We start from the raw sequence: 10,914 nt of genomic DNA, 5'->3' as shown, positions 1-10,914 counted from the left end.
AACATTTCTTACAGGACAGATCTGGTGTTGATGAAATCCCTTAGCTTTTGTTGGTTTGGAAAAGTCTTTATTTCTCTTTCACGTTTGAAGAATATTTTCTCCAGTAACACTATTCTGGGCTAAAAGTTTTTTCATTCAGCACTTCTAATATGTCATACCACTGTCTCCTGGCCTTTTTGCACTGAAAAGTCGACTGCTAGATGTAGTGGAGCTCCATTGTACATTATTTGTTTCTTTTCTTTTGCTGCTTTAGAATCCTTTCTTTATCCTTGACCTTAGGGAAATTGATTATTAAATTCCTTAAGGTAGTCTTCTTCAGTTTTCCCTGCACTGTTTATTGAGAAAAATGATTAATTCCTTTCGAATTGCAATAGTACCTTTTTTTGAAATCAATTGACCATGAATATTGGTGTTAGTTTCTGGACTCTCAGTTGTGTTTCATTGTTTTTTTCTATCTACTGTAATGTGAGTACCATAGAATCCTGATTAGTGCAGCTTTGAAGTAAGCTTTGAAATCAGAAAGTGTAATCCTCCAAATTTCTTATTTTTTAACAATTTCTTTTTGTGATCTGTTCACTTGGCATTTACAGATATATTTTAGGAGTGATTTTCCACTTTCTGTGGAAAAAAAAAGTCTTCTGGGATTTAATAGGGATTGTACTGAATATATATAAGTTGACTCTTCACCTATAAACACTCTCCTTGTACTGGATTTCAGTTCAGCTGGTCATCCTTGCTTGTACAACTCTGTGATGAATTGAAAATATAATTTTGGCCTTTTATTTTTCTTATCCTAGTTGTTTCAGAAGGATATCATGCCTTTCTGAACCTTGTGTGTTCTGCTCAAAAATGGAAGTTCTCAGCCAGGTGTGGTTGTTCATACCTGTATCCAAGCACTTTGGGAGGCCAAGATGAGGGGACCACTTGAGCACAGGAGTTGAAGACCTGACTGGGCAACATAGGGAGACTCTGTCTCTACAAAAAGATAAAAAAAAAAAAAAAATCTCGGTGTTTTCGTACATGCCTGTAGTCCTAGCTACTCACAAGGTGAGGTGGGAGGACCACTTGAGCCCGAAAGTTTGAGGCTGCAGTGAGCTGTGATGTAGCCAATGCACTCCAGCCTGGGTGACAGAGGAAGAACCTGTCTCCCTCCCTCCACCCGAAACAAGGAGGTTCTCACTGGTATCTTTTATGTATCAAGTAACACATGATCATATGAAAAATTAATAATCCTTGATTCCTGCCTGTACCAGACAGGTAAAATTGAAAGCAGTTATACAAATAGTATATTAACTCCTCTTAAAGACTTCCCAAAGAGAATATTATTATCATCTGTATTTTACCAAGGCAGAGAGTAGTTGTAAAATGAGGTCTCATACCACACCTATATGAAACAGAAAATCTGGTTTCTTGTCTTGGCAGTCTGACTCCAAAATCCTCTCTTAGAAACAATTATACTATAAAAATGGAAAATAAATAAAATCCAAGATTGGAGACTGATTTTTAACATTTATTCATCTAAAACCATTAAGTAAACCATTAAACAATAAAAAATAAATTAAACAGAGAAAAATAAAACCAAATATTCATATACAAAGGAGTCTAGACTCTGCAATGAAAAACGTGTTTTTCAAGTGACCCACAATAGTTACATAATTACTGCATATTTTAATTAAACAATATATTTGTAAGTATTAACTAGACTCAAGAGAATAACTTAGTTAAAGGATTAAGCATGAGCAGTAAGTTTTATAAATACTGAAAATGGGCCAAAAAGCCCAAATGGGAAAATAGGTCTATTTCCACCTGGATGATCTCCCTGAAATTAATTTTCCATTTTGGAAATTATAGGACAATAATTCCTCCTATTCATGAGGGGTGATTATGTGTGTATGTGTGTGTATGTATAATAGGTTGTACAAAAATATTACTTAGTAGCAACCAGGTTTTAAGGACTTTTGGCCTTTTTGAGGTTCCTAAGAAAACCTTGAATGCTTTCAGTAGGAAAAGTTGGGCTTCACTCTATGTATTACTGGCATTGAAAAAAAATAAATCTACTTTGGTGATGATCCTAGGTGTCCTCAAGCTCCGTTCACCAGGCTATACAACCAATGTGTCATATATGTATTGAGTTGTAAAATACCTCTAACAACTGAAGTTGCTGAGCACAAATTATGGAGACATTAAACAAGGAAAAATTGCAGAACAATTTAAAAAACTCTTCCTTGACATGCTGGTGGATGGGCATTCAGCTTTCACTTCAATATCAATATGGAAAATTTTATCTTACAGCAAGGATATTGTGTTTGAATAGGAATTAATTTGAACTGTTTTGGAAATTATCATGTTTTCCATAAAGACAGCATTGATTTCATCCATTGGCATATTGAGATGTTTTCCCATTTGACATTGGTCACAGAATTTAAAAGGAACAAGAACATTATTGCACATTCAGGTATCAGGTACACATAGAAGTTAAGGTCAGGACCTTAAAGGGAATCTTGTCCAGTGATATAAGGCCTACTTTTTAAAACATTCAGACATGATAAATTTACTACCAATCATTTTTTCAATAACAGCAATGATATATTTATTTTTCCCATGGACACCTACATTAAGTTTGTAGACTATTTTTATATTTCAACATTTTTTTCTTTGAGTCCTTTTAAAAGTTGTTAAACAATCCTGAAATTTCCTTTACAGTGTGCTGTTAACTAATTATATTTTTTCAAAGTCCTTTGGCATAATGATTGATTAAAGGAAGTATCTCCAGTATAATTACACTTGCTTATAACAAAAGAGTATTCAAAACTTGAAGCAAAAAGGTTAGACAAATTTATAATGAAATATAAATATGTATACTATATAAGGCATTATTAATAAATGTATATGAATAACCATCATAGAATGAAAAAATATTAATGTAATTTATTGAAGTAAAAGTACATTCTAAATTAGAATAGAAAAGGGCTTAGAAAATGTTTTTAAATAATATGTTGCATAAATATAAAACGGTAAATATTACTCTGACGTTACTTATTTTGGAAAGGATATGACACAATGGGAATTTTCATAATCTACTCCTAGGATCATAAATCTGTACAGTCATTTTGGCTGAGTATAGCATTATCTGATTAAGATGAAGGACAACATCCTAAGACCCAGTATTTACACTCTTATGTGAATACATATACATACACATGCGTATCAGTGAGTTTCAATAGCTAAGTTGAGAAGTCCTTGGAATGTCTATCAGTTCTCCAAATGGATAAACAAATTTGGCATACTTATACAATGGAATACTATACAGTGATCAAAAGTAACAAACAAGACTGACATGTTTACAACAGGATAATACAACAAAGAAAATGAACAAATTTGAGCTACATAGATAATAATACTCACAGATGTGAAAGGAATTATTAAGATGGAAAAATACATTTAGAATAATCTCATTTACATAAAGTTTGAAAAAACATGTTTTTAATACATTGTAATTTGTTACATTGGTGATAAAACTCTACAGTGAAATATATGAGGGATCATCATAACAATTGGGATAGGAGGGAGGAGATAAAAGGGAAATATCAACAAGAAGACATATACTGGGAATATCTGGATTGCTGGCAAATTCTATTTTCTGACCAAGGTGTGGTAACATCAATGTTAATGTTATAATTTTTTCTCTTACTGTTTATTAGGTTTTATTACTCTCTGTATGTTATACTCCCCAATAAAAAAACATTAAAAAAGCAGAAACATAAAGTACATTTCTATGTATAAAATTAGGGTGATACAGCATATTCTCATAGATACCATTGTAATTAGAGTTTTTGCTGAATAAAGGAGAATAGAGCATTATGGTACTAAGATATCCAATTTAAAATTTAAAATGTTTCTTTTTTTTATTTTGAGACAAGGTCTCACTCTGTTGTCCAGGCTGGAGTGCATAAGCGCAATCTTGGCTTAGTGCAACCTCTGCCACCTGGGCTGAAGTGATTCTCTCAACTCAGCCTCCAGAGTAGCTAGGACAACAGGTGTGCACAACCACTCCCTGCTAAATTTTTCTAGTTTTGGTAGAGACGGGTTTTTTCCTTGTTGTCCAGGCTGGTCTTGAACTCCTGTGCTCAGGCAATCCACCTGCCTCAGCCTCCCAAAATGCTGGGAATACAGTTATGAGCCACCACACCTAGCCCAAATCTTTTCTTAAATTAATTAAAAAAAAAAAGATAAACAAGAACTGTAAATCCACCTACTTAATGCTAATATGAATTTGAAACATCAAAATTTGAATATTTATGATTGCTAGACACCTTTTTTCTTACTTCCAATTTAATTATTTATAATTCACATTTCAAAGTGTCAGAAAGTCATGAATTTCCAATAAATTATAGTAAGATAGATATTAGACATATAGACCTATTATCCCAAAATGTGTCTCTAAATGAAATATGTATATTCATATTGTTAGCATTCTAATTTCACAATACTATTCATATGTACACCTGTGTGTTGGGTTAAATATTTTGTTGCTATAATTTTTTGGTTCTGCATTAGAGAAAAAAATCATAGAAAGGCAAATTTGTTAAGGTATAAAACGTATTTAGCATGATCTTTGAGTATGTTTGTGCATATGTAATGCTACTTTGACTGCTATAGTAAAATAATACAGATTTAGTCACCATACTTAAGAATGTAAAAAAGCGTTTACAAGAACTCAGCTTGCTAATGATGCTTTTAAAAGATGAAATAAAGTTGATATGCTGTATATTACATACAGTATTTGTCTATGTTCATATTGAAAACTGCACAAAAGAAAACCAAAATAGAATCCTAATTGTTGGATATCATTTTTGCTATGAATTTTTAAAGTGTAATAAAATGAAAAAGCAAATAAATCATTGAAGATACATTGGTTTTACTTTATTCTTGATGAAATACCATGTGAGGGTATTTGCCTAGGCCTGATGCTAAGAATCATAGAAGAATCATGATGCCATGAGGAAGAATAATAGTGTTCTCTCATCACCCTGAACTCCAGTACTTAGAAACAAGACTGAAATCACATTTATCAAAAAGCATTCTTCCTTTCACCTGCCATCATCATTATCATCATTATGTATATCCACATCTATCTCATTAAATGATTTATTTTTGAAACATTTAAGCACATAATTTGGAAAATAAGTAATTTTAAAAAGATCATAATTGTTGGAAAGTTACAGGAGTAAACAGCAAAGTTTAAGTCAAGCTCAATACATTTAGATTTAAAAATTAAGTGTAGTTTATTTTACAATACATTGCTTAAGCAAATATTTATGGATGAGCTTAAAGTAATCCCCTTTTCACTATGATCACGATAGAAATAATTTAGATTTTAGTGTAGCTAAAACTCCCTAATAAGAAAGACAAAGCAAATAACACATTTTATGAGCAAGCTTTTCTTTTCTAAAGAGCGAGTTTTAGGACCAAATTGTCAAACAGAGGTAAGACCTCAGATCTTCTGTCACACTTGAGTGAGTGATGATAGAGTTCGAAGGTTATAGTTCTATAACCAAAACTATATTCAAGGATATGGATTAAATGGGGGAATTCTATAGAAGCACCAGATTCAGTTTTGTTTCAATGGGACTAAAAGTCCTTTGATCTTTGATAAACTCGTAAGTACTGTTTTACGATTTGATCTTTTAAAGATGTTATAAACGAAGAAGACTTGATTCCTGCTAATAAAAACAGAGTAAAATTTAAATCATGAAATAGAATGGTGGAGCTGAGGTTGAGATACTATATTTTACTAATTGTATGACATTTGAGATCCAGTGCTGTTCACTGAATTTCCCTGTGAGGAGAGTTTGTGGTGATGACCCAACAATAGACAAGCTACTATCCAAAAAAAGCTATCACAGCAAATCAATTTCCAGTTTCTTCCAAGTTGCAGGAGAAGGCCTAGACCATGATTTTAATCTCTTCTGTGACCTAAGTATTACAAAAAGAAGAAAATCACTACCATTTTCATTTCAGGTATACTAAAAATTTATAACAACTCCTTTTTTAAGAACTTCACGTTAGGAATACGTTGTTTAGTTTCATAAGAAGAAAGAATTAGTGAATTGGAAGATAACTACCCAGAATGAAGCATAAAGAGACCAAGGGATACAAAATATAAGGCTAGAGGGTCAGAGACATTGAAGCTACAATCAGAACAACTAACATACTTCTGGAGTTCTGGAAGATTAGAAGAGAGAAAATGGGGCAGAAGAAATGTGGATGTTTTTCCAAAAGTGATAAAATGTATCAGTTCATATATTTGTAGAAACCATCAAACTTCAGACAAGATAACTAGAATCAAATTAACATAAAATGATAGGACATCAAAGACCAATAGAAAACCTGAAAAGTAACTAGAGGAAAAGATAGATTACATTAAAGGGAATAGCAGTCTAAATGACAGCCTGATTTTCAACAGACAAAAATGAAGCTAGAGTTCAGTGGAATCATGTCTTCAGTGTATTTCAAAAGTAGTATACACCTTGATAAACAGAAACTTAAAATGATAAATTTTCAGATAAAAGAAAAATTATTATTATTTTTGGTGGTAGAGTAAGAGTCTCACTCTGTTGTCCAGGCTGGAGTTGGAGTTCAGTGGTAGGATCATGGCGTACTGCAGTCTGGAACTCCTGGGCTCAAACCATCCTCCCACTTCAGCCTTGTGATTAGCTTCACTGTGCCTGGCTAAGATTTTCATTTGTTGTAGAGGGAGTTTTGCTGTGTTGCACAGGCTGGTATTGAAATCCTGGGTGCTCCTGCTCCAGCCTTAGAAAATGTTGAGATTATGGGTGTGAGCCCCCCTGCCTGGCCAATAAAGGTACTTACTGAAAATATTCAGTTGAATATTCAAGAAGGAAAATAAATTAATGAAAGTGGTAAATATGTGCATAATTGTAAATGAATGTTTACTGTATAAAATAATAATGTCTTGTTTGGGTAATTATATAATTGATAAGACATATGCAAATGGCAAAAAATAGACTGGAGGTACAGGTGACAGGAGTAAATTTAGTTAAAGTAGTTTTTGAACTTTTCTATGTCTATGAGGAGACTTTGAACAATGACCCTGTAATTCTATCCAAAAGCATATATACAAAGAAATTGAATCAATGATATATGAAAGAATGCTGTAGTAGAATTATTAATAACTGTTCAAAAAAGAAGCTGGCCAAATATATATTAAGGATGGATGAATCATTACAGTAAATCCATACAATGGAACAATATAGAGAAGTGAAAAAAAATCACATGTACTTGCAACTATGTGACTAAATTTCAGAAACATAATGTTGAGTCCAAGAAGCCACAAACAAGAAAAACATGTAGGATTTCATCTACACACAGTGCAAAGCAGGCCAGACCAAGCTATACAGTTTAGGGTTGCATACCTAGGTGGTAAAGTATGAAGAAAATTAAGGAAATAATCATTATAAATTATGGATATTGCTTATCTCAGGAGGTGTGAAGAAGGGTTTAGTTGCTTGGAAAGTGGCATGGAGGTGGACCTAGGCAGTTTTCAGTGTTCCTTGTCTTGCTCTGCATCATGGTTACTTGAGTGTTTATGATACACTGCGGTATTTCCCATTTTTGTTTTGGTTCATTTCTAAGTGTGCATTATAATTTTAATATAAAAATTTTTAATTAAGAGAAATGTCTCATAGAAATTATCATTACTCACCTCATTATATACTGAGGGGAAAATAAACTACTTGTATGCATTCTCATACAACTCTAAGAGAGTTGAAGTGAGAACTTTCTTATTTAGTTGCAACGTGAGGAAATTTGAGACGGTGTTATCTGCCACCCCCAGAATTTTCCAAAGGATTTCTTCTAGCCGTAGTTTTCTACCTCACAGGAACAAATATTTGCCATTCCCCATCTATTTTTTCTTTTGGCTCCTGAATTCCTGATACAACAAGGTTGTATGTATTTCCCACACTCTTATTTAGCAGAGTTCTTTCATCAGTTATGTTTCTCTGCAAGAGAAACCCTCCAAAACTACATTAGACGTTTATATATCGCATGTTTTGTATTTTATTTTTCTAAATGGGTTTGGTAGATGACTGTGGTGATTTGAGATGGGCCAGATTCTGCATCTTGGAGGTCCTTAGAGTTTGACCAATTTAGTCTGGATCAGGTGGGGACAATCTGCCTTCATTAGTTTCTGATTCTCCTCCGGGAACAGTGTACTAGCCAGGCGATATTCTCATTGTAAATGGAAAGAGGAAGAATCCCCAGTATGGAAGCCATCTCAAATCTCTATGCAAAGTGTAGTAATTTTCTGTTCATGAAAGTAAGTAAATGATTGAACTCCAAGTTCAGGAGAAAGGCAGTCAGTCTTTCTGTGATGGGAGGATGCTGCAAGATGATATATGAAAGGGTCTGGTAGTCAGGAATACTTATAAAATTGCTGAGTATTTTAATTAAATAATAAATATTTAAACATTAGGCTTCAGAGAAACTTTACCAAACACCTAAGAATTAGAGATATGTTTGATAAATAAATATTATTCATGGGCTGAAAACTCTGAGTGGGAAAATAAGACTAATTTCAGCTGGATAACCTCTTGGAAACTCATTTTTTATTTTGGAAATTATGAGAAAATAATTCATTCCATTCATAGGTGGTGTGCACATGTGTTTGTTTGTGTGTGTATTTATGAGCTTGTGGATAATGAAGTCACGCAAAAGTATTAACAGCAACCAGATCTTATAGAGTACTGGCCTGCCTGTGGTTCTCAAGTAAATCTTAGAGGCTTTTGCTAAAAGCAGTTTGGATTCTGTGTATTTAAATCTGGCGTTTAGAAAAGAGTGTATAGGTGATGATCTTAGTTATGACTAAGCTCCCTTTAAGAATTTAGACATTTACTATATGATCTCTGTATTGGGTTATAAAACTTCCCTAACAACCAAAGTCACTAAAGACAAATAATGGAGAGGTTACACAAGGAAAACTTGCAAACACTGAAAGTTAACATGTCCTTGTTTGCATACTAGCAAATGAGAATTCAGGTTTCATGTCAACTTTAGTATGAATAATTCCAGCCTATAAGAAGAACAGACAGTGAGTGAATGAGTTAATTTGAGTTGTTTTGAAAATAAGAATGTTTTCCATAAAGAGAGCATTGAACTCATCCGTTAGCATGCTATGGTGATTTCTGGCTTTACACTGGTCACAACAATTAAAAGTAAAGAATGTCACAGCAGATACACAAATCAGGTGCATATAGAATTTAAGGTCAGGATATTCAAGCAATCACAACCTGTGATGTTACACCAGCATTTTAAAAATTTCTTTCTGTCTGTTCAGACATGATAACTTTTCTATCACTTTTTCCATTCTAATAATGGTTATATCTTTTATTGGAAATTTTGCTAATGGCTTCATAGCATTGGTAAATTCCATTGAGTGAGTCAAGAGACAAAAGATCTCCTTTGCTGACCAAATTCTCACTGCTCTGGCTGTCTCCAGAGTTGGTTTTCTCTGGGCATTATTACTACATTGGTGTGCAACTGAGTTTAATCTAGCTTTTTATAGTGAAGAAGTAAGAATCACTACTTATAATGTCTGGACAGTAACCAACCATTTCAGCAACTGGCTTTCTACTAGCCTCAGCATGTTTTATTTGCTCAAGATTGCCACTTTCTCCAACCTGATTTTTCTTCACTTAAAGAGGAAAGTTAAGAGTGTCATTCTGGTGACACTCTTGGGGCCTTTGCTATTTTTGGTTTGTCATCTTTTTGTGATGAACATGAATCAGATTGTGTGGAGAAAAGAATATGAAGGAAACATTACTTGGAGGATCAAATTGAGGGGTGCAATGTACCTTTCAAATGTGACTATAGGCATGCTAGCAAACCTTATACCCCTCACTCTGACCCTGATGTCTTTTCTGTTGTTAATCTTTTCTCTGTGTAAACATCTCAAGAAGATGCAGGTCCATGGCAAAGGATCTCCAGATCCCAGCACCAAGGTCCACATAAAAGCTTTGCAAACTGTGACCTCCTTTCTCCTGTTATGTGCCATTTACTTTCTGTCCATGATCCTATCAGTTTGGAATTTTGAGCTGGAAAGGAAACCTGTCTTCATGTTCTACCAAGCTATCATATTCAGCTATCCTTCAACCCACCCATTCATCCTGATTTGGGGAAACAAGAAGCTAAAGCAGATTTTTCTTTCAGTTTTGTGGAATGTGAGGTACTGGGTGAAAGGACAGAAGCCTTCATCGCCATAGATACACGAGAGGGGCATTGTGTGTCTTCTAGCAGAAAACAAACTGGTGGTGTATGAAACATTTTCTGTTTCTTACTGGGTTTTCTGTAATGTATGTGTATGAATAATTTCCAAATGTATACCTAGAAAAGTCTTTTACCTAATGTTAGTCTAGAAAAGTATATATGTGTGTGTGTGTGTATTTATGTGTGTATGAAAAGCCGAAGAACATTGACAATAACATGCTTTGTATTGTTTTTTCAAAAGAACTGCCAAATTACAAGAAGTACGACAAAAATTCCTCAGAATTATGAAGCCATGTTTATTTTATGCATGTAGTTTTTATTTCATTTGAAGAATTTATGTCTATTTATAATTATTAAGAACTGACAGCTTATCTTGGGAAAAATATTGCTCTTTTTAATGTTATTTGAACCACACAAATATACCACAGTGTGCTTAGAATTCGTTGTTTTAACCTATAACTTTTTGGATAATAATGTCATTCAATTCTATCTCAATAATGAGGATGTATCTTCAGGGTTTTATTCCATTATGAATTCCTATTTTATGTTTAGTAAAAAGCAAACAGAATTGTTGTTAGAAAACAATGCACACAATAAAATGTGAGTGACAAGCATATGTAGAGTAAA

General features: G+C 33.5%; 1 protein-coding gene across 1 annotated transcript; it reads left to right on the top strand.

Annotated features, from left to right (window-relative positions):
* Positions 1-2,391: 2,391 nt before the first annotated feature.
* On the top strand, positions 2,392-10,632 carry LOC105521424 (taste receptor type 2 member 46-like). Its single transcript, XM_011955649.1, is given in 2 exon segments — positions 2,392-2,462; positions 9,359-10,632. Coding segments are annotated over 2 exon segments (996 nt in total). The 3' UTR covers positions 10,284-10,632.
* The last annotated feature ends 282 nt before the right edge of the window (positions 10,633-10,914 follow it).

The sequence above is a fragment of the Colobus angolensis genome, unplaced genomic scaffold, assembly GCF_000951035.1.
Source record: "Colobus angolensis palliatus isolate OR3802 unplaced genomic scaffold, Cang.pa_1.0 Scaffold11, whole genome shotgun sequence".
Lineage (NCBI taxonomy): Eukaryota > Metazoa > Chordata > Mammalia > Primates > Cercopithecidae > Colobus > Colobus angolensis.
This window is presented reverse-complemented; position numbering and strand designations above follow the sequence as displayed.